The 25,316-nt window shown below is 37.1% G+C and overlaps 1 protein-coding gene across 5 annotated transcripts in view; it reads right to left on the reverse strand.

Moving 5' to 3' along the window:
• The window catches only part of ARHGAP21 (Rho GTPase activating protein 21), a 129,993-nt gene that overhangs the window by 48,104 nt on the left and 56,573 nt on the right, over positions 1-25,316 (reverse strand). For all 5 annotated transcript variants that reach the window (XM_068561422.1, XM_068561452.1, XM_068561444.1 and 2 more), the window contains exon 4: positions 24,247-24,271. In XM_068561422.1, the coding sequence (XP_068417523.1) occupies positions 24,247-24,271 (25 nt within the window). The remainder of the gene's footprint in view (positions 1-24,246; positions 24,272-25,316) is intronic.

Here is a 25,316-nt window from a genome sequence, read left to right on the forward strand (position 1 = left end):
TGGTTCTCAAAGTGTGATCCCCAGGCCAGCAGCATTAACACACAACCAGGGAATGTGCTGGAAATGCAAATTCACGGACCCTCCACACCAGATCTACTGAATCAGAAACCCTCATGTGACCATGATGCGTGCTCAAGATGGAAAATCCATGAACCAGAAGACACAGCCCTGACCCGTAAAGAAGACTATAACTGAGAAAATAAGGCATATATACGTGTGGAGTACTTTAACCATACCTGTTAGACTGTGGCACTGGGCAGAATATGACTGCCAAATATAAAGAAACCATAATTATTGTCATGTAAAACCAAAATTTTATCCAGGTATATCACAAAGGTGGCTCAAAAGAAGTAGAAACCAATAAAGGAACATCTCTCAGCAACTCCCCTTACATATTTAGCTATTTACTCTGAAAGAAATCCTCTAAAAGTAGTGAATGGCTAACTCTCCTTAAAATGCAACAGGGCACAGAGGAAAACTGCTTATGTTTTAGACACCAGGAGACAGGGGTCCAAATCCTTGCTTTGCCACTGGATAGTCCAGTTGCAGGTAAGTAAACGTTTTTACTTAAAAGAAATGATGGTTTTTTCTTTTACAGTACAGAGACATGTTTTTGCATTCTTGAAGGGTTTCTATGAAGACTCAATAAGATAACATGTAAAAGCGCTCAGCATAGCTTGTAATTGGAGCAATTCCTCGGTAAATGTCTTATTTCCACTCTCCATGGTGCTTAGATGAAGACTAGTCTCATATTCTTACGTTTTCAAGAATGAAAAATTTGAAAGGTTATAAAAATATACCTGCAAAGTATCTATCATCCAATTTTCAAAAATATAAATATATATCAGATCTCTTCCCAAGGAAACTCTATACAGCTCTCTAAGTTCAGAAGACGTGAAAATATTATAAATCCTTTGGTCACTTCTGATTGGCTATGGCAGACAGCCCTGACTGCTTTCTCCATGAGGTTTTGGAGGAAACAGAGAACTAATGCTAGTTAAATCCCTACTGTAAGGAAGAATGTCCTCATTCTTAAGAGATGTTTGCCGAAATACTTAGGGACTAATCGTAATCTTACATTATCATATTTTATTATTATATTATTACATTTCCAGTATTATGATAATGATATCTGCAACTTAATTTTCAAATGGCTTGAGAGAAAAAAATAAGCCAAGATAGCCAAACACCCAGACACATGTATGGATGGACAGATAAAGCAAATATATATTCAACATTAAGTTAATTGTTGAATCCAGATGGACAAGGTAATTGCTGTACTTTGAAAATTATAATACAAAGTTTGGGAAAACTTTCTGTATGTGCCAGGCTTTATTTTTCTTCACAGAACTTGTCATCCACTACTTAAAGTTACATGTTTATTTGCTTTCATGCTGGTTGTTTGTCTCTTCCACTAAAATGAAAAGCAGGGATTTCTGTCACATTCACTGATGCTCACGGCACCCAGAACAATGCCTGGCACAGAACAGGCATTCGATAAAGCATTGTTCAATAAGTGAACAAAGTTATTATTTAATTCTTACATCAAGCTTTCAAGAAAGGCATTGTGATTTTAATACTGTCACTGTACTGAGGAGGAAACAGACTAAGTAACTTACGAAGAGGCAGAGTAGGGATTTGAATCCAGATCCAAATCCAAACATGGTGTTCCCTCATGCTTCAAATGTAACTGAACTACTTATTCAGTTGTCAAGCTTTGCCAAATACAAGTAGACAGTCCACTTACAACTAGTTTGAAAGGGAAAAGAAGGCTTCTTTCAATGTAAGTCACTTAAAATGCAAATACTTCATGCCAATCCAGCTGGTAATCAGGCTAGGTCCTTATGTAGCCAACTCAACATTTACAACAGCTGGTATTTAAGGAAAACCATCTATTTTTTCTAGGCTAGAGATCTGAAGGTTTAATAAGTTTTGCTGTGCCAAGTCACTGCTTTCAGGGAAAGATTTACATAATTAAAGAGAGGACACTTTTTTTTAAATTAATGTCCTCTAGTCCACTATGCCCCAAAGGTGATTATACCCTACTTATATTTAAAAATACAAAATGTAAATGAGCATTAATGAATTCTACAAAATAATAAAGAGCTGGCTGGGTAGCAATGTAGTGACTTCTGAAAGTTCTGATAGGCACTTTCACTCACACGGAATAAATGTAGTCCAAAATAATTTGGGTTTGATTTCTATAAAGGAAATACTAACTTTGCAATGACTACCATTACAAAATCAGAGAGACTTTGCCACAAATTGGCAAATCCTTCAATACACTATGCCTGAAAATACATGAAGATGGAATAGACTAAAAGAAGGGCCAGTCTTACAGCAAGCACTACCACATCTGCTGAGAGCTGTACTTTGATTCTTCTTGTTCACTTTCCTTTCTGGACTCTCTCCAAAATTCTGACTTGCTATTACTACTGTAGATTTTAACCAATCCCTTCTGGACAATAGAAAAATTTCCCATAGGCGTCCTTTAATTACAGGCAGGTTTAACTAAGAAATATCCCTCTCTTCAATTTCCATATTCCTTGACTCTAAATCTTGTGTTAAACACGTGGTTCAATAATTTTAAGAGTGCCATGTCTTTAATATATGCTCTCTGCAATTCCACTGGAACTGGAAATCACAAGCATCAAATTTAAAGTGTGTGTTATTCAATCTCTTACGTCTTTAGTTTTTTAAAGTCGGTTTCTAGATATGCAAAACAAAAAGTCCCATCCCGAATTGTAATTAATCAGGAAAAAGTATTCCTTGCTTCCCTGTAGGATCATTTGGCAGAGCCAGGTGGCTTCCCTGGCAACTCTTAGTAAAAAGCCTCTTTCAATTCTACATGTGTATTTTATAATTTCTCAATTTTTTGAGAACACATAGGATGTGTTTCAAAGAACTGCTAAAGACCTTATTCAAGTGTTATTTCCTTGACCTTATCAAAAGAAAAGGGAAATGTGTCTTTCTAGCACACACATGTAATTAAATCTTTCTGTATTTGAGAAAAGGAAGTAAGAAGACAATGACCTTACATGAATGAGAATGGCTAAAATGAGCAGGTACTGAAAAAGTCCCACTTTATGCTATTTAACATACAATTAGTAAAGACTTAAATAAGAAGCTATAAAAAGCATACATGAATTTGCCTGAAGTTGAATGTTACACTTTGAAATCAGAGAGAATGCACATACTTTTACATTATAGTAAATATAACCAGTTGGGGAAAAATAACTCAACTAAAAGAAATAATAATATATAGGTAGTAGCTGCCATCCAAATACTGGATGAACATCCAGGTGGATATGATTTTTATTCTCCATACCTAGTATAAGGCAGTGGTTAACAGCTTGAGCCCTACGACCAGATTACCTGGTTTAAAATCCCAGCTCTACCACTTACTTTCCAAGTAGGGTTACTAGATTTTGCAAAAATGACTGTCTATGAGAAATTCAAATTTAATTGGGCATCCTGTAGTTTATCTGGCAACCCTATCCCCAAGTGATGTTAGACAAATGATTTATTTGTACCCCAGTTAACTCATCTGAAAAATGAGGATGACGACAATTTATTTTTACCTGGCAAGGCTATTGTGAGGATTAGAAGAGAGAATCCAGTGAAATACTTATATGACGCCTAATACAAGTAGGTATTTAATCAATGTTATTACTATGCTAATCTGATGATAAAGCTTTAGAAAGTTTACATAGAGATCAGGGATGATTGAGGCCAGGGGACATGGCGCTTGTCACACTGCTCGTCCCTGATTAAATACTGGTCCAAAGAGTAACAATACAGACTCAACTGGCATATTGGGGGGAGTTGAAGAGTACAAACCGAAGAACACTGAAGAAAAGAAGGAAGAAGGAAGAGAGACTCTATACTAACATATTTCCAGTAACTCTGACACGGACTACTCATCTGTCTTCAAAGAGACTGGCGTCTAAAAGCCAGAGTGCTCTAATGACCCTCTTCTTTGGAGAATGCTAAAATCTAAATCACTTGCAACATTTAAATTGTTTCAAAATTTGAAATATGAAGTATACAAAGCAAGCAGCCTAAAGCAAATAGATATTTTCAGAAGTAATATGCTTAGAACTATACCAGTTAGAAACGAGACACAGAGAATGAAGATACACAGAGAAATAATAGGTATAGATCAGGGAATCCTATAGTTAGTTCTAGGGACAAGAGAAATGTATTTCTTATCAGAGTTTAAAAAAAAAATTATACTTTAAACAAAGAAATACCATCTTACATTTTAACCAAAAGCAAAGCAGGAGAAAATAATGGCTATCACTCAGATTGAGATTTTTAAACATTTTTTCTTCTCTCTCACAGTTCTCATAGATGCTACCGAACAATTTTTTTAATGGAACCAAATCTCTGTTTTTATAATGACAGTTTTTTAAAGTATTCTTTTTACTGACTTCTTTGTTGTAAAAAAAGAAAAAAAGACAAAAACAAAGAAACCCTCTATCTATCTCTACACTAGAAAAGGCTGTTGAAATTAAACTGTGCTTCATATGAAAGTTAAAGTTAGATAAGCCTTGGAAGACGTGTGCTCTCCACAAAGGCGGAAAGCTATAGAGGTCACATAATGGAGTACTAAAGCTCCAGGCATTAATTATTTAAAGAAAATCAATTAAATAGTTTATTGAAATTAATATCTATTTTTCAGACCCAAAATAATTGAAACCACAATGTAGATTGAGACAGACAGATATCAAAGTTAAATCTGAATAATAAAAAATGATCTTTGTTTCTCTTTGCTGGGTCACACAGATTGACACAGAAAAAACAGGGCATGGAGAAGCACTTATTGAGCAAAAGTTAGGAATTATGGATCTATTAAGGCAAAAAACAAACAGAGGGAGTGATAAATAGCAAATTCAGGCTAGTAGTTACCTCTAGGGGAAGAGAATAGAAAAGGAGTGGTATGGAAGGGCCTTAACCATATTTATAATCATTTATGTCTTAGTGAGAGAGAAAGGGAGAGAGAAATGGAGGGGGGGGGGGTGGTGTTAAAATGCTAAGATGACAAGGACAGGTGGCCAGCATTTGGAAGTCACATTCCTTCCCTTTATTTTCTGTTTGCCTGAAATATTTCATAGCTGTTTTTTTTTTCATTGTTGAAAACAGGTTTCTAAAAAAAAGAAAGAAAAGAAAAGAAAACAGGCTTCTAATTTTTATTTTAGGGGTTTGGTTTGCTAACGGCATACAAAACTATCTTAAGAGCCTAAGAGAGACATTGTCTCACATCAAAAACCCGTATGTATCATATGATAAATACTGATACATTCTATATGAATATTAAGTACAATCCAATTTAAGAAGACTGCCATGGCAGATTATTGGGTCCCTTTCCCCTTTGGTAAGGGTAGAAGCACTGAGGAAAAAAAATATGCATTCCAGCTTTTTAAACCAAGGTGGTCCCAAATTTCCACTTACGATGCTCTCATTTCCAGAGTGATGGCTAGTACTTTGAAATTATACCTCCCAAGCCTCCAATCTGTAGCTCCAACAATTCTTATGAGCTCCAAACCCCAAATTCCAATAGTCTCTAGACAATGTCAGTAGAAAGTCACCTGTCAGGTCTCAATCACATTTCATCCGTTATAAGCAAACACACACTCACTACTCAGCCTCATCTTTAAGTAACATCAAATGGAACAAAGTGAAGTTAAGAAAATCTGCTAAATATTAAAAAGCAGATCATGTTCTAACTTAATCATGACAAACTTTCTTTCAGCCCACACCTGTCTAATTTTTTTGGTTTACTTTTTAGTGTGGTAAATGCCCGGCATATACAAAAATAGAGAAAAAAAGTAGAATAACCCCCACATGAACATAATGTAAATAATTATTAAAAATCTGTCATCTTGTTTCATTTACACTCACATTTTTTTCCTAAAGTATTTTAGTGTAAATCCCACGTATCATGTCAATTCATTCACAAATACTTTAAATACTTCAGTATGCATCACTAACAAATCAGAACTTTACTTCTTCTTAAAGGAAAGAAAACAAAATCTGTTCACAGTTCTCCATATTATGTAGTATTTTGCACAATCTGGATCATATAAACTGACAACAAACCCAAGCCTTCCTTCTACTTTCTTCTATCTTCCTAAAAGCCTACCTAGCATTAATGAAAAGGAGTATTTCATGACATAGGAATGGTAGCACCAAAAGCTATGAAATAAATTTAGAAAAGGTCTCACATGTAAAACCACAATAGAATCCTAAAATTAAGTTCTGGAACAAGTTTCCCACTCCTAATGGAATGCTCTGCCTATCCAAATTCAGTGAGGTCACATATGCAAGAGAACATACACTACATGAAAATCTCTGGCACACAGAACAGTGTCTGGCATATAGTGGATGCTCTATAAATATTACTGTTGATTGATTCAAATTAAAGTCCTAGTAAATGCCAATAGCAAGACTGCCCAAAACCAACTTGGAGACATGTTTCAGGAACAAAGCTATTATTGTACTGCAACTCATCTGCAGGATTTCCCTGAAATAGAAGGAAAATGCTGCCACTTAATAGTAATTTGAGTACAATACCACTAGGTGGCAGACGTGAACCAAAATTTTCTGGTGTTATAAACCACCTAGGCAAGAAAGACTCTGGAGGATGTTATTCATTCAACAAATATTTAGTGAGCTTGGACAACGTGCCAGGAGCTGACCACTCTACAACGAACAAAACAGTCCTGGGATCTGTCTTCTGGAGTATTTGAAGTTTATGCAGCATTGTTTTTTTCTCTAGAAGTTTCAGGAATTTCACAAAGTATGTATCACGTGTGGATTCAGAGCCCTGTTATTCCAGTTGTGCTAGATTTTAAGTTCTCTGCAAACCTGGAAAAATGTGTTGCAGTGCGCTAACCACGGGCAACTATCTTTCCATGTCTGACCTTACCACTGCCCGACCCCATAACTGATTAAACCTGCCCCTCATCTTTCTCCAAACCCTTTAGTCCTCTCTGGTCTTCAAGACTATCAGTCTCCCTCAGAAATCACTTTCTTGTAAGTTTACCCACAGATCAATATTACAACCAAATTCACCAGCAACCTCAACTTCCTTTCCCCCTTGACCTTTCAAAGCATTCCACTTGCCAATGTCCAGCTATGGACAATTCCAACCAGACCCTCCCTCTGCTCTTGTTCTTGGCCTGCAATGTCAACTGAGTAAAACTGCATGACCCACTGATTTAGAGTTTCCAAGTTCAGCTAAGTGCTTGCCATTACTCACTAAAGTCTCTTGCTTGTATTTTAATCCCCGTTCCCTCAAGGCTGCTGTTTCAAACTTCTAATACCCTTCTTGGACTTGTTCTGCCATCTTGATTTGCTCACACTATTTGGATAACCTTATCTCTTACTCACTGTATTTCAACTGCTGAATCCTCATTTTTTTCTTTTTTAAAATCTTTGTCTATCCTTACTTCCCTTTGTTCTATCTCAGGTGAGGATTTAGTTACCAGCTTTCTTCAGGACCTTGTTCCCCAAATGGTCTCTTCTCAAGTGTAAAACCAATCTCTCTTCTCTCCAGATCTCACAACACACAAAAGCTTCCCAGACTTAAGAGAACAACAAAACTTCTCCCTACCCTGCCACACAGCTTTCACCTCTCATTCCCCATCCTTTCATTTTCATACTTCTTGAAGAATAGTCTATACTCACCTACCCTCATTTCTTTACTTCTAATTCGGGGTTTCTCAGACGTTGACAAGTATCCCCTGGGGGACAGCATGCACTCCCCCCTCCCCCCACCGTTCCCTGTTCTAATTTATGTCACAGCCCACTGACACACCGGATCCACTCTGCCCACCACACTGAAACTATTCTTGGTAACTTTACCAATTTGCTACTTGTCAGGTCAGGTCCAACAGTATCTTTTTTTCAATATTTATTTATTTGGCCGTGCCAGGTCTTAGTTGTAGCATGCGGGATCTAGTTCCCAGAGCAGGGATCGAATCCAGGCCCCCTGCATTGGGAGTGCAGGGTCTTAACCACTGGACCACCAGGGAACTCCCCCAACAGTACCTTTTTAGTCTCCACCCTAATGAATTCTCTAGGACAAATGCAAGTTACCCACCCTCCCCTAAAAATGATCACCTCTTAATTAGCAAGCCATCAACTCCTCCTGGTTGTCCTTATACCTTCCAAAATTTATTTTCAGATTTCCTTTCTGATTCTCCTTTCTCGGACCAGCTCTTAGATGTTGTCTTTCCTAGGGTTCTGTCTTTACGCTGTGTGTCTTCATGCTCTCTGTGTATGATTTTATTGATGCCTAGGGCTTAGTTATAGCATATATAATGATGACTTCCAAATTTATTTTCAACCCTACCTCTCCCTATGGGCTCCATACCTAAATTTTCAACTAGGTACTGAACATTCTACCAGCATCAGAAATGTAACTTATCCCAAACTGAACTCACTTCCCCAGGGGAATGAGGTGGGTGTGTTTCCTTTCCGTATCCCTCAGTCAATGGTACTTCATCCATCCACTCATTCATGCCAGAAAAGCCAAGCATAATCCTCCACAAGTCATCTTTAACTGTTGATATACAATCTACCCCATGTCCTACTACCAAATCTGGGCAAAGACAACTTCTAAATACCTCCGAAATCTGTTCTCGAATGCTGTTTTTTCCTTTGTCCTGATAAAATCCTATTCAGCACAAAGCACACCCCATCTGAGAAACCCTTCCCTGGTGGTTAGATGACTTGCCATGCTGTGATCCTGCCACAGTTGTGCAGACCTCTGTTTCTGCACTTATGTAATTATTTTACACCTTCATCTTCCACCATCCTATATAAAGATTCATTAAATGTATATAGGCCAGGAACTGTTCTGGGTTTAAAGAAAAAAAAGTAATAAAATAAAGTTGGGAATTTCCTGGTGGTCCAGGGGTTAGGGCTCTGTGCTCCCACTGCAGGGGGCACGGGTTCAATTCCCAGTCGGGGACTAAGATCCCACATGCCACGTGGCCATAAATACATACATACAAATTATTTTTTAAATTAAAAAAAATAAAAATAAGGTTCCTGCTTGACCATGCAACTGAGGCAGAAAAATGTTCAATGAGAAAAAAGTAGCATAAGAGATGGTGAAAAGTGTGACAGAGAATAATAAGCAGAGTGAGAAGGGAAGGGAGAGGGAGAGACAGGGATGTGATACTATTTTTAGGAAATGGTCAGGGAAGTCCTCTCTAGCAGGTGACATCTGAATCACTATCTAAAGGAAATGAGATTAGAGGCTATATTGCTCCCTTCCCAGCAATTAGTTCAGTGACTGGCTCTTGGAAGTGACTCAACAAATGTCTGCTAAGAGAATGAATAAACAACAGGAAATATATTTCTAGACTTAACGCATTTAGCATTCATACGCAAATACTTCTATTGCAGTTCTACACCAGAGATGAAAAATTATCTGTTAAATTTTGAAAGCAGGGACCATCACAATTAAATTCACTTTTTATTAACTGGATCTACGAACCATGTATTTTGAGTATAGACTAACTGGAGAGCAATCAGGAAGAAAATGGGCCTATTCAGCTAAGTGGTGTCTGTGATCAAAGTCTTAAGTTACGGAGCAGCTAAGAAAAGACAGCTCAAAATCACGTAATTACAGGTCATCTCTGGAGCAACAGTTTCTATAGAGAAGTGATTTCTAGGACAGTCTAGAACATTAGTACTCCAACCAGGTACTTTCCTGGACTTTCACCTTTATAGCCCTACTGTTCAGTATCTCCAATTAGTTCTCTAAAATCCTAGATCGCCTATTTCCTAAAGGTTTTAGAACCATTAAAGAGATTTTTTAATCGCCTTTACCCTCTTGACTGCCAAACTACCTTCATGCAATGTCTTACAAAGCCTGAAAATCTACTCCAAAAATTGGATTTCTGACAATACCAACTTTAACGCAATCAAATTCCCTTCATTTTAGATTACTGTAAGTATGATTTCCTGGGACCTTTAGAGTGAAGTTAGATTTTTTTTTTAAAACCTCTCATCTAAAGAAAAAAAAAAAAAAAAAACCTCTCATCTAACTTGACCAGCGTACCAGTTTATTTTACAAATTCCTACTAAGGTCCAGGATTACTGTGTTTCTGTTATTAGTGTTCCAGCTTACACACTTAGCAACTGTGTGAAATAAGATTTCTAAATTTAAAAAGTGCCACCGAGACTTTGTGTTAAAGGGGGACTGATAGGAGAAAGGTGAAAGAAAAATAGGAAGGAAGTAGAGAGACAATAGTTCCTCAACAGCTGAGGTCAGATACTAACATGCTGATTTTTGCAGCTTTGGGAACAGTCATTTGGGAATAGTACCAAGTGAAGGTGGTACTAGGGTGGTACCCCCCCCCTTTATTCAATACATTTACTCAACAAACATTTGTGCTCCTACTATGTACCACGCACTTAGTAAGCACTGAAAATTCAACAATGAAAGACAGTGTCCACCCTTAATGATCTTGGTTCTTAAAGTAACACATAAAAACATTTTTTAATAAACATAATGACTAGTTTGGGTATGTAGGAAAATTTTACTTCGAACATTCTAATGTCCAATTCTTGATAAAAGATAGAATCCCCCTTCTTATTTTTCTATTTTCTGTTATCAGATCTGTATTACTATCATCACCTCCCAGGAACAGGTATATTAGGAAGTAGAAAGTTTTCACTTGTTTACTACAATCACTCAGATTAACTGTGTCCAAAATATGAGTAGGGATTTTCCAGGAGAGAATCAGGGAAAGAGCCTACCTGCATCTTTCACTAGTTGCGAAACAGCAATCTACTCCATCTTGTACAAAATATACTTTCAAACATTTGGAAACTATTGAACATATTGAAAGCTATCACTTTCTCCCCCGTGTGTATATATCTATATCTATCTATCTATCTATCTATCTATCTATCTATCTATCTATCTATCTATCTATCTATGTCCTTGTCATCATTGTCCTTTACATCTGGTGTTCCACAGTGTTTTGCTTTGTCCTATTTACTCAGAAGACCCTGGAGCCCTCCTTTCCTGTGTTTCCTACCTGTCAAATGAAGAGAAACAAATAAACATATTGAGTTAACCTATTGCTAGCAACATATAATATAAAAATCACTTATTATCTTTGTGTGTGTACACGTGTATGTAAGTTTATACATGTGTGTATATATTTTTACAGTAAGAAACATTGCCCATAATAGCAAACTACAAATAACTTGGTAATTTTATTATAACTATGTTGATAGAATAAAGTTATTTTAATAAGACAAATACATGGGCAGTAAACATTCACTGAAGTATCCATATATTAGCAAAGTGAGTGAGTACAGGGAATACATCACTTACATTTGCGCCATAGCGTATATGCATACAAAGTCCAGCTACTAGAAAACTACCTCCCAGGACTTCCCTGGCTGTCCAGTGGTTAAGACTCCACGCTTCCACTGCAGGGGGCGTGGGTTCAATCCCCGGTAGGGGAACTAAGATCCCACATGCCACACGGTGTGGCCAAAAAAACAACAAAGAACAAAAAAAGAAAATTACCTCCCAAAAGACTACTAATATCATATGTTCAGGTTAGAACTTCCATCTTAAGGGCTTCTGCACTCAGCAGGCAGAGGAAAAAACCCAAGTCTTGTCCAGTTAGGAATCTGTTAGGAGACTTTCCCCAAACTGAAGAGTAAGGGTAACTGGAAAGAATGTTCCCACCAGCCCAGAGGCTACCTCAGTGCTAACTAAGCAGAGTAGGGGGTAATGGAAGGGAAACTGATCTCTAAGAAGTAGCTAGAGGCCAAACTTCACATAGATTTATAGGCTAAATCAAGTAATAGCCTGGATCTGGATAAAGCAAACAACAATCTTTTATCCTAGATCTCAAAAAATCTTCAGTAATGATATTTGAAGGTCAATAAACACAAAATAGTCAAACATCCACAAATAATAATAATAACAGCAACAACAACAACAAAAAACTCCAAAAACACAACACCCTCTGAGCTAGAGCCACCAGGAAAAAAAAGAGAGAAAGAGACCCACAAAGGCTTCTGATAATGGAATCACTAGACAGAGATTATAAAACAACTCTGCTTATCATATCTGAAGAAGTTTTTAAAATAAGCCTAAAAATGGTAAAGCGGAAACTATAGGAAGTGATCAAGCATATTCGGTGCACTACCTTAAAGAACTTCTAATAATTAAAATTTAAAATGCAAACAGCTATAAAGAAAATTATTGAATATACATAGGGAGAAATTACCTGGAATGCAGACACAGACACAGACACACAGACACACACACACACACACACACACAGAAGAAACAGAAAATTTAGGAGCCATGGTGGGTAGAGTAAGAAAGTCTAACTTATGTTTAATTGGAGCCCCAGAAGAAGAGAGCATTGGGTTACAGGAGGACACAGGTAATATGTGATGAGATGCTGGCTGAAAATTTCCTAGACTGATGATAGACATCCATCTACAGACACAAGAAGCTCAATGAATCCCAAACAAGAAAAATAAAAATAAATCCTCACCTAGACTCATCATCACAAAATGGCCAAACATCAAAGATATAGAGAAAATTTTATTTATTTATTTATTTATTTATTTATTTATTTATTTAGGCTGCACTGGGTCTTAGTTGTGGCACATGGGATCTTTGTTGTGGCATATTTAGTTGCGGCTTGCGGGATCTTTAGTTGTGGCATGCTGACTCTTAGTTGCGGCATGCATGTGGGAACTTAGTTCCCTGACCAGGGATCAAACCCGGGCCCCCTGCATTGGGAGCGTGGATTCTTACCCACTGGACCACCAGGGAAGTCCCTATAGAGAAAATCTTAAAAGCAGATATAAAAAAAGTTTGCCTTCAAAAAATCGATAAACCAAAATAGGAGAATGAAGTCCAGGGAGCCCATGTTTTGCACTGCTTTTCACCTTGAGGCAAATTCTGCTTCCAAAGTAAAGGCTGAGACTGAGAAGCTGTTCACGGCCTCCCCTGGTCTCAAAGCATCAGGGACACAAACATGGACGTTGGGGTCCAGCAAGGAAGAGGGCCCTGGAAAACACCATATGCTTTCAGTTGGGCCTCCCAAGGAGTACAACACGTGAGTAGGCCTGCAAAGGTAGAAGCCCAGCCCTGTCCTGCCAAAGAGAACACAGCTGACTGCCAGCCCCAGCCTGGACCCACCATCACGTTCACACTTGCCACTCCCCCGCCCCCCGAAGTAGGACTCCTTATCTAAGGGACAGTGTTGGTTTGGGGACTCCTCTCTGGCCCAGCACAGGCCTTCTGAGAACTGTGCTGCAGTCAGGGCCTTCCTACCAAATCCTTCTTTTTCTCTCTTCTTTCACAGGCGTCAGACCTGTATCACAGTCTTAAGTCTTCCTTGTCCTTTCCTGCTCCTTTCTACAGGCATTTCTCCCAATAAATCTCTGCCATGTCTAATCATGTCTTGCCACCATTTCTGTCTTTGTGCCTGCTTCTCAGGGAACCCAAAGTGATACTCCAAATATCAAAAGGACCAAAGTCCACCTTTATGTGAAGCAATCCTTGAACAGAGATGCAAAAATTCTAAATAAAACAGAAAGCCAAAACTGGTAATATATAAAAAGTACATACATTAGGAACAATCTTGGTTTAGTTCTGTAATGCAAAGTTGGTTTAACATTTAAAAAATAAATCAATATAATTCACTATATTGAGACTAAAGGAAAAAAAAATCAAATGTTTATCCCAAAAGATGCAGAAAAATTCAAAACTCATTCATGGGAGAGATACACCACATTCATAGATTGAAAGATTCAATACCTCAAATATTTTCAAATATTCAACATTGTAAATAATATAAAACCAATCAAAATTCCAGAAGAATTTGTGTGTGTGTGTGTGTGTGTGTGTGTGTGTTACTGTAAATGGACAAGAACAGCCAATCCAATCTTGAAAACAAACTGGAAGACTTACTCTACCTAATAGCAACACTTATTATATAGCTACAGTAATTAAGATCACAGTCTTGCAGCAAAGAAAGTGACCAATGGAATAGAACGGAGTTCAGCAAACTTTTCTGTAAAGGGCCAGATGGTAAATGTTTTAGCCTTTGCAGGACTCATACAGTCTCTGTCACATATTCTTTTTTTAAACAACCCTTTAAAAATATAGAACTATTCTTAGTTTGGAAGCTGTACAAAAATGAGCCACATGAGCCACATGCCGACCCCTAGAATAGAATATGGTCCAGAAACAGACCAAAACATATATAAACACTGTATGATCAAGGTGGTATTACTGAGCAGTAGAAAAAATAGACTTTTCACTAAATAGTGCCAGGCCAAATGCATATCAATATGGGGAAAAATTAACCTTGATCCCATACCACATGTAAAAATAATCAATTACAAGTGAATTGTAGATTTAATTGTGAATGACAAAACAATAAAGCATCTCGGAAGATAACACAGGAGAATATCTCTGTGACCATGGAGTAGAAAAAAATTTCTTCAATAGCACTCAAAGTTTTAACCATAAAAGAAAAGATCGATAATTTGGACTACATTAAAATTAGGAACTTCCCTTTATCAAAATTACTAATAAGAAATTGAAAGGCAAGTCACAGCTGAATATCTGCTAAATATATAACTAACAAAATCTTCATCAAAAATATTTAGACTCCTACATATGAATTATTTTAAAAAGCACTGATAGCTAATAACCAAATAAAAGGTAATCGACTTCATCAGTGTCAAGAAAGTTTAAATTAACCCAAATTCCACTCCACTACACACTCACTAGAATGGATAAAATTAAAAAGACTGACAAATGCCAAGTGTTAGTGATGATATGGAGCAAGTGGAATGCTCATACCCTGTTGGTGGCTGTGTAAATCGGTATAATCACTTTGGAAAACTTTTTAGCAGTATCTACTGAATGTGATTGTATGCATACCTACGAGTCAGTAATGTCATCCCTAGATATTTATACCCACCAGAAATGAGGACATTTGTGCACAAAGTACGTGTAATAAGATGGCTCACAGTTGCACTGTTTGAAATAGGTAAACATTGGAAAAAATCTAAATGTCCATCAACAGTAGACTGAATAAATAAATTGCATATGTTCTTTTTGTTTTAAATCAACTTTACTATAATTTACCTAAGATAAAATGTACCCATTTAAGTACACAGTTCCTAAGTTTTGACAAATGTACACACCCATGCAACCACCACCACAATCAAGATATAGAAGATTTCCATCAAGCCCAAAACTTCCCTTGTGCCTCTTCCTAGTCAATTCAGGCAACCACAGATTTGTGTAGATTTGTCTTTCCTGGAGTTTCACATAAATGGAATCAGACGGTATGTACTCTTTTTGCACTTGGCTTCTTCACTAATCAAAATGAGTTTGACAGGAAAAGCATGAGCAATAAACGTAGATAGATTTCATCAAAAGTTAAAATTTTGTGCATCAAAGGACATTATCAAGAAAATAAAAAGACAACCTACAGAATGAGAGAAGATCTATGCAAATCATGTATCTGATAAGGGCCTAGTATCTAGAATATATAAAGAACACTTCCAACTCAAAAACAAAAAGACAAACAGCCCAATTTAAAAAATGGGCAATAGATTTGAACAGACATCTCTCCAAAGAAGATATAAAAATGGACAACAAGCCCATGAAAATGCTCAACATCATTAGTTTTTAAGGCAATGCAAAGCAAACCAAAATGAGACACCACTTCATACTCGATAGGTTGGTTATAGTAACAAAAATGGAAAATAACACGTGTTGGTGAGGATGTAGAGAAACTGGGGTCCTCATATATTGCTATGGGAATGTAAAAATGGTGCAGGTACTACGGAAAACCGTTTAGCAGTTCCCCAAAATGTTAAACATAGAATCACCATATGACCCAGCAATTCCACTCCTAGATATATACCTCAAAGAATTTAAAATAGGAATGCAAACAAACACTTGTACATGCATGTTCATAGCAGCACTAATCACAACGGTCAAAAGGTGGAAACAGCCCAAATGTCCATCAATGGATGAACGGATGAACAAACTGTGGTATATACCTACAATGTAATATTATTCAGCCATAAAGAGGAATGAAGTACTGATATATGTGACACACAGAAAAACCTCAAAAACATTACACTAAGTGGAAGAAGCCATATGAAAAAGGTTGCATATTGTACGATTCCATTTATATGAAATATCTAGAATAGGTTAAATCCATGGGGACAGAAAACAGATTGGTGGTTGCCAGGGACCTGAGGGAGGGGAGAACAGTGAATGACTGCTTACTGGACATGGGTTTCCTTTTGGCATGATAGAATGTTTTGGAACTAGATAGAGGTGGTAGATGCACACTGCATATATGTCCTTTAATTCTGTACTAAATGTCACTGAATTGGTCACTTTAAAAGGGTGAATTTTATGTTAGGTGAATTCCACCTCAAGAAAATAAATGTTTTTGAGATTGATCCAAGATGCCCTGTGTAGTCCATTATATGGATATACCACAATTTGGTCATCAATTCATATGTTGATTAATATTTAGGTCGACTCAATCCAGTGCTTATTTAATATGAATAATTTGAACATTTCTGTACAAATATTCTTGTAGGCATGTTTCATTTATCTTGGGTAAATACCTGTAAGTGCCCTTATCATTTCACAAAAATAAGTAAAAAAAAACAAAACAAAAACAAAAAAAGTGTTATCAGTCATAATATAACTGAATCAAAGATGAAAACCAACTGCAGACATTAAAGCAACGATGCTTTATCCTTAAGCCCAGCAGATTTAAGCCAATAGTACATATTCAATTATGAAGATAAAGAAGAAAACTAAAAAAAAAAAGAAAAAAAAAAAAAAAGAAGAAAACTAAAGAACAAGTATGATATGCTAATTTTATGTTAACAAAATTATACCTGAATTTTGAATCAGTGACTTTTTTACTTTTGTTTTTTGTTTGTTTGGTTTTTTGGCTGCATTGGGTCTTCATTGTTGTGCACGGGCTTCCTCTAGTTGCAGCGAGCGGGGGCTACTCTTCGTTGTGGTGCACAGGCTTCTCATTGCGGTGGCTTCTCTTGTTGTGGAGCACAGGCTCTAGGTGCACGGGCTTCAGTAGTTGTGGCTCGCGGGCTCTAGAGCACAGGCTCAGTAGTTGTGGCACACGGGCTTAGTTCTCCGCAGCATGTGGGATCTTCCTGGACCAGGGCTCGAATCCGTGTCCCCTGCATTGGCAGGTGGATTCTTAACCACTGCGCCACCAGGGAAGTCCCTCAGTGATTTTTTAAATACTGCTTGACTTTCAAGGGAACAGAACCCTCTTTCTTTCACATTTTCAAGAATGAATTATGTGAGAGTAAAGTTCTTTCTGAGAAGCTGGGGTGGGAATTGAGAGAAAACTCTAGAATCAAACTGTCCAACTCTACCACTTGCTAGTTACTTAGACACTTTGTGCCTCAATTTCCTCATCTTAAAAATGGAGATGATAATAATATCCACCCCAGAAAGTTGTTGTGATGATTAAATGAGTTAATCCATGCAGAGTGTTAGAACAGCACCTGGCACATTGTAAGTTAGCTGCTTCCGCCACCCGGTCACTACCACCATCATCACCGTCACCACCATCATCGTCCTCATCACCACAATCACAACCATCATCACCATCACCATCATCATCATCACCCCGTCACCATCATCATCACCCCTTCACCATCATCACCAGCATCATCACCATCACCAGCATCATCATCATCACCACCATCATCATCATCATCATCATCACCATCATCATCACCTCATCACCATCATCACCAGCATCACCACCACCATCATCACCCCATCACCATCATCATCGCCCCATCACCATCATCACTACCATCATCCTCATCACCACCACCATCATCATCTTCATCATCATCATCACCATCATCATCGCCCCATCACCATCATCATCGCCCCATCACCAGCATCACCACCATCATCATCACCCCGTCACCATCATCATCGCCCCATCACCATCATCACCAGCATCATCATCACCACCACCACCATCATCATCTTCATCATCATCATCATCACCACCACCGTCATCATTTCTACTTTGTAAAACATCTTCAAGACAGTTTAAGACACCTGTGGTTGTTTAACTGAACGGCACTAGAAGTTAATAAAAATATGCAGCTAATTAGTATATTTACCGAACTACCAGAGAAACTCAAAACTCAAATAATTTATCTGTCAATGCAGTTAAAAATGGATCCTAAGGGGTTCAGTTAATGTGCCTTCCCAAAGATACCATGAGATCTGTGGAGCCCACTCGGTTAGTACTGCTACATTTCAAAAGTAACATGAACACAATTCTGACACCCTACCACCACACCATAGACCACAGACCTACCCATAATAAGAATTTCTTCTTCAACCAATTTTCAGGTCCATAATTTAGTGTTATATTATCCTGAGGGAATAGGTTTTCAATCTATTAATGGAAATCAACGGCATAAAATTTACTCAATTTTCTCAGCTCTACAGAATTTAGATCTTCATTAAACTGAAGAACATTTGATCTCTAAACATAGTGAGTGCTGTTCATTAAATGATGAACTAGGCCAATTACATGTCTCTCTTGGGGAATTTGGAATTATTATGATGAGAGAGGAATGAAGGAAGAAGATACAGTGAGGGTTGTTCCTTCTACAGAGGTCAGCATGTGAGACAATCATGTATAATCAAAATTATCTGTGAACATCATTTAAACCATCCTGTAAGTAGCAGAGTTTAGGCCTTTGGAGGATCATATGCCAAGATTTTGTTGCTGCTGTCTGTGTTGTTACTCTGCATTTAGTTACTTTCCAGGTTCTACTTCTGGTGTCTGGGGCACCCTGGGTATCCTACAGCACTTGACTTTGAATTTGGAGATGTCTTATTTGTTTCTTAGAATTAACACATCTTTCCTAAGGTGGCCTGGCGGGGGCGGGGGGTTCTATGTCTTGCCACTAAACTATCCTTCATTAGAAAACTCTAACACGGACTACAGAGCTGTTTGTCAGAAGTGACTGCAATCACAAAATACAAATTTTTACTACTGAGAAAGTATACAGAATTCCCAGATACTTTTTTTTTCTACTATTAACATGCTTGAATATAAAGTTTAATGCCAAAGTAGAAATCCACCAGTTATTGAACATCTAACAAAATGACATACACATTTTAGAATACTGGAAGTGTCCCTACAACTAAGCTGAGGTAGACTTTTTCTCATAGAATAAGTAAAGGAGAAATAATGGTAATTACAAACCTTCTATTATTCTTATTTTGATTATTTATGAATTTATGATTTAAGGGACAACAGGACGTCAGCAAGGTAGCAATTATCCGCCTGCATTATTATCACCAAAAAATATTTTTCTACCTTAATGGTCTTTCTCTTGTAAACAGTATTTGCATTATAGCACAGAAAACTAACCAACAAGAAAGAAAAATAACTTTTAAAACACAAGAGAGGACACATATATACAAGATATGAGAAATAATATATAACAGAATGGAAAAGTTGGGTAAAGAGAATAATCAGAAAAGTAACTGGCAAAAGAGACTCCACTGAGGTGCCAAAAGGAAAGAACACCAAACAAAACCTTTCAACCGTCTCACAGAATTCTGGCAACATAGCAGGATCTCTTAGGAGCTTGAATAAAATTCTGGGAATTCTTTTCTCTCCAGTGATTCTAGGCTCTGACTCGGATCATTACACCGGAGGTTGGGATTCTATTTCATTAAACAAAATTCATATAAAAGGATTTCATAATCTCAGTACGCTTGAAAATAAGTCTGAAAAGGAAATGAGACTATAAAATAAATATCGAAACATTCAGCTGAGTCAAAATAATAGATTACATGTCGTCTGTCTCTAAATAGGTTGTATTTTTTAAACAGATCTATAAATAATTGTTCACAAGTCAGAAGATATTTTTCACATAGAATATGTTCTGACGGATGATCTGATCAGTTTATCTGAAATGGTATTATGAGTACTAAATGTAAGCTAAGTAGGCCTCTGTAGACCAGCCTGTGACCCCCACTGCCAACTGGGATGACGAAAGCAAGCCTGGCCCAGGGAGGCAAAAGGACACGAGAACTAGGAACTCTTTAAACTCATTTAACTTTCCAGGTCCACTGCCAGCCAGCTATTCAGAGTCCAGTAACAAGTGGTGGGTGCTCCTATAAGATGTCTGGGGCCTCTGAACTTGGTGTTTCCCTGACCTTGTTGTGAATTCTTTGTTTTTAAGTGTTCACAAATATGGAACAGGTTTCCTTGTTTTGGGTTTTTTTTTTCGTTTTTTGGCTGCACCGTGCAGCATGTGGGATCTTAGTTCCCCGACCAGGGATCGAACCTGCACCCCCTGCATTGGGAGTCCTAACCACTGGACCGCTAGGGAAGTCCCCCATGTTTCCTTGTTTTTAACTTTCTCAATGCGGAGACATTTCACAGAGTTAATTTCCTAACATAGTAAATATACCCTATATTTATCTACTAATTCTTGACCCTACGTAAGTCAAACTATTTTTGTAAGTCAACAGATATAAAATCGCACAGTTTAAAGAAGATGGGCTTCAGAGTTATACATGCCTGATTTGGAAGTCCAGCTCTGTCACTTAGCTGTGTGATCTTGGGCAAGTTACTTTACGTCTTTTTCAGCCTCAGTTTCCTCATCTACAAAATGGGAATACTGTCTCACACCTCACAGCATTACAGTGAGGATTAAACAGCATAATAACATATATTATGATTCCTACTATAGATTAAGTCCTCAGTCATATATTAATTTCTACCACCCTCCAAAAAATAAAAAATCAAGTAGTTCTCCTTTCAGGTATATTACAAACATATCATAAAATAATTTCTTTAGGTATTCTCATATCTTCCTATAGTCTTCTTCTTAGGAAGAAAACATACAGATGTTCTGGACTTTATAAATAATCTTACTTTGATGGACCTTGCTTCGTAGGACGTAAGGTGCTTGAATTTGTATTTTGCTTATTTTAAAACCTTAGTTATGTTGTGTTTATTTTAATTCTTCTATTGGCCTTTTAAATTGAATTGTTAACCTAGCTTATAATTATCTTCTCCCTCAATCTGTTGGATTCCTGATAAGATTATTACATTTCAATTATTTACATTCTTTGATTTTTTTTCTTTTAGCTATTTTATCTTCTAGTTATTAATATATTGATTGACTCTATATTTTCTTAAACTAACATTTTTCTTACTCATGATTATTCCTCCATTGACAACATGCAATGCCAGTAGAATGGCCAGATAATTTAACCTCAAACTATAGAGGTAACTCAATTCAGATCAAAATTCAGTTGTGAGGTATAATAATCATTAAAGATCACTGGATATGTAGTCCTGAATATCCATTCTTCTAAATGGTCTGAGTATTGTCACCTGATCAAGCCAGACTCTTGGGGACCTGTACAGTTGGGCCATTGTTTTGGTATCCATCACTATAACCCAAGGTTTCTCAACATTGGCACTATTAACATTTGGGCCGGATAATTCTTTGGGGTGGCGGGGGTGGGAAGGGGGGTGTCCTGTGCATTGTAGGATTCGTACCAGCATCTCTGGCCTCTCCCTGCTAGATGCCAGCAGCACACCCTCCCCCCACCCTAACTGCGACAACCGACACTGCCATGTGTTCCCTGGGGAGCAAATCTGTCCCCAGTTGAGAAGTTCTTTACACTAAATTGGACCGTGGGGTTTTGAAATCAGCTTACATTGAGGAATCTCTTAAAAAATAGTCATATAAAGGGATGGTATTGAGGATGTTACCTACTATATTATTCTTTGTTTCCATTAGGAGGAACCATAGGAGAAATGTGTCTCAGACTTCAGTGCAAACCAGATGTTGTTTTCTTATGGATAATGTGAATCCTTGGCTAATCCTTAAATAATAATCCATCCTTCCTTCCTTCTCTCCTTCTTTCGTTCTCTTGCTCTCTCTCTCTTTTTTTTTCTTGCCACTGGAAAAGCTCAGAAGCAAATTTATATATAGCCCATCTTTGATAACAGTGTAGGATCTACAGCACGCATTTATGTGTACTAAACCTCTCAAATGTCAGTTTAATTCATTTTTCCCCCATGAACGCTTTAATCTTATTTTTGTCTTACTATAATACATGCATGTGGACACAAACACTTTTTTGAATGAGATTAAGTATAAATTAATAAATAAAATGGTATTTAAACTGTAATTTTTCCCAGCAGATCACACCCTTTAGTCTCACTTTATCATGCCTCTCCAAATCCCCTTCTGTTAGATCTAGATCTTCCAGGTTCTCCCTTACAAATGTTTAAGTCTATTATCTCCAGTCAAAGCATATAATGAAATGTCACTTCAGTGAATGGATATGTCAGAAATATAATCATCTGCAGAATAAAGTTTTATAACTAAGTCCCTCTACATTTATTAGCAGTATATCTCTCCCAGTAGAAACTAGAACATGGCAGGCATGAAATTCTAGGCGCTGTGTGTCTGGTAGGAAGTCCAGGCATCAGTACATCACTCTGTAGGATGATGGGGAGACAGAGGACCCACGTCTTCTTTTCTCTTGCCTGTCGTGGTTTTGTCAGTCTTCCCTTTCCCCACTAAGGCCAAGTAACATTTGGAATCCATCCTGAGCCCTGGTACACGACAGATGGTGACACAGGAGTGGCCCATCTTGCACAACGGTGACAACTATGAAGGGTCCTACCTCACCCTACACACTCATTACTTTTGATAGTGCTGAAAGAAACCATTTTCCTCTCAGTTTAACCCTTAACATAACCATTCCAAGACCTCAAATCAGATATGGGTATTATAAAGGTTCATCAGCAGGTGAGTGGATAAACAATTTATGGTCTATTCAAACAAGGGAAAAACCACTCAGCAAAAAAAAGTAGTACTATTAGTACCTACACTTACAAAGTGGTGAATCTCAAAACTACTATGCCAAAGAAGATGGGCTGAGAAGATGTATCTTTGAAAGATACAAAGAGTACACATTGTATCATTCCATTTATAAGAAATTCTAGAAGAGGCAAAACTCATCTATAGTGACAGAAAGCAGATCAGCGATTGTCTAGGGCCAGCAGAGTGTTGACAGCAAAGCCATACAAGGGAACTTTATGGAATGACGGAAAGGTTCTTTTTGCTATCACATCTTGATTGGAATGGTGGTTTCCCGTTACATATTTATCACAACAAAACCTTAAATGTAACAGTACACTTAAATTACATGCAAATGGGTATTCTTGCTAAAAATGCATCACTTCAAACTAATAATAAGAAAACATCAAGACAAAACCAAATTGAAAGACATTCAAAATAACTGACCAGTGCTACTCAAAATTATCAAGCCCGTGAATTACAAGGAAAGACTGAGGCACTGTCACAAACTAGAAGAACGAAGGGGGTGTGACAAGTGAATGCAATGTGAACTCCAGGAACAGAGAAGGGGAAAAATCCAAATAAATTCTGCAGTTTAGATAGGAGTGTCTTAATTTTGTTAATTGTACCACAGTTATTATGTTTTTAACACGAGGGGAAGTTGAATGAAAGATATATGGAAACTTTTCACTATTTTTTAAACTTTTTAAACATCTAAAATTATATAGAAATAAGTTTTCTAGATGGGTGTTTTTTATTGTGTATAAATTTTAATTCATTAAAGTTCATATAAGATTGAAACAAAAATAAATGGCAGTTTTTAAGAAATAACCCCATCCCCAGCCTTTTAAGTTCATTAAATATGTTTAAATCAAGAGTAAGACTAACTACAAGAACCAAAATACTCTACTTCTCAATATTTCAACCAATATATCTAGCAGATAAAACACACACTAAAAGAATCACTAAATTTAAAAGATTACTAATTGAATAAAAAATCTCAGAATTACTTCCCTGAGAATCATGATACGTTCCCCCACATAAACACTAATATATAAATGACAATAAAATCATCACACATTCAAATTATGGTGACACAATGGAATCCATAAAATTTTGAAGTCTACGGTAAAAACGTTTAATTTCTATGACTCTCACATCTAAGGACTGTTATATATTTGGACTCCAAAAACTATATCATCTCATTGAATATTACTTAAAGACTGGAAGGGCATGGGTAAAAAAAGCATTCAGAGAAAAATTAAACCTTTTATAACATACCTCCTCTGTTGCCATTTTCTTCATCCTACAAAATAAAAAAAACATATTCATATATGAATAATGTTTATAACTGGTAAAATCACAGTGAGGCTCAATTCAAGTCAAATTGCCCTTCCCAAAATGTGCCAATTACAGTCTCACTAACAGTGCCTCTTGCTAGAAGGAGGGAGCTGTCATACACGGAGATGGGAAGGCTACAGGTAAAGCCAGTTTATGAGGAGGACAACAGAAGTTTCTGACATACTGAATGTAAGATGTCTAAAATGGACATCCAAGGAGAGTTGTCAGAAGTAAACAGCTGTATAGAGAGGGCCAGGCTGGTCATCACTTATGTACTATACACTGAAAAATGGGCCTTCAAAGGCTATTACAGGACCCAGAACTGTCTTTGGATACATTGGCTCCAAATTGGTATATATTTAAAACCTTGAGCTTTATCTATTTGGTTGCTTTCATTGCTACCAGGCTGTCTTGCTGCCATGTTATCTACCTCTAGCTGGGAAATTAGACAAGCAACTTTGAAAAACTAGCACAAAAATACATTTATTCAAATATTTGTTCAGCCTCTACCATACAAAAACTACAATGTACTGCAGAAAGAAAAACAGAGATTTAGTGAAGGGCTGATAATTTGTTATATAATTTTTGACCTTTATTTTGGCTGCCCAAATTCATAGTTTTTTCCTGGTTATATGCTCTGTTCTGAGACTGCCAAGGTTGCCAGCTACATAACATAATAAAGACGTTGTATTAACTGAACATTTTCTGAAAGCTCTACAATATTAATTTTTATATACTCCTTTGAAGTGAATGAACAAACTTTTATAACTGAAAAGATTTCAATAAATATTTTCCATGTAAAAGGTACAAGACAGACCTATTTGCAAGAACATCTGTGTTAAATAACAGCATTAATAGCTGAGGTTTAATGAGCAATTACCGTCTGCCAATTCCTGTACTAACTGTTTTATATGTATTATATCACTTACTCAACACAGCCACAGTGAGGAAAGTGCTGTCACTGTCTATTAGGAGACTAACCCAAGGTCACAAAGCTAACAAGGGCAGAG

The sequence above is a fragment of the Eschrichtius robustus genome, chromosome 1, assembly GCF_028021215.1.
Source record: "Eschrichtius robustus isolate mEscRob2 chromosome 1, mEscRob2.pri, whole genome shotgun sequence".
Lineage (NCBI taxonomy): Eukaryota > Metazoa > Chordata > Mammalia > Artiodactyla > Eschrichtiidae > Eschrichtius > Eschrichtius robustus.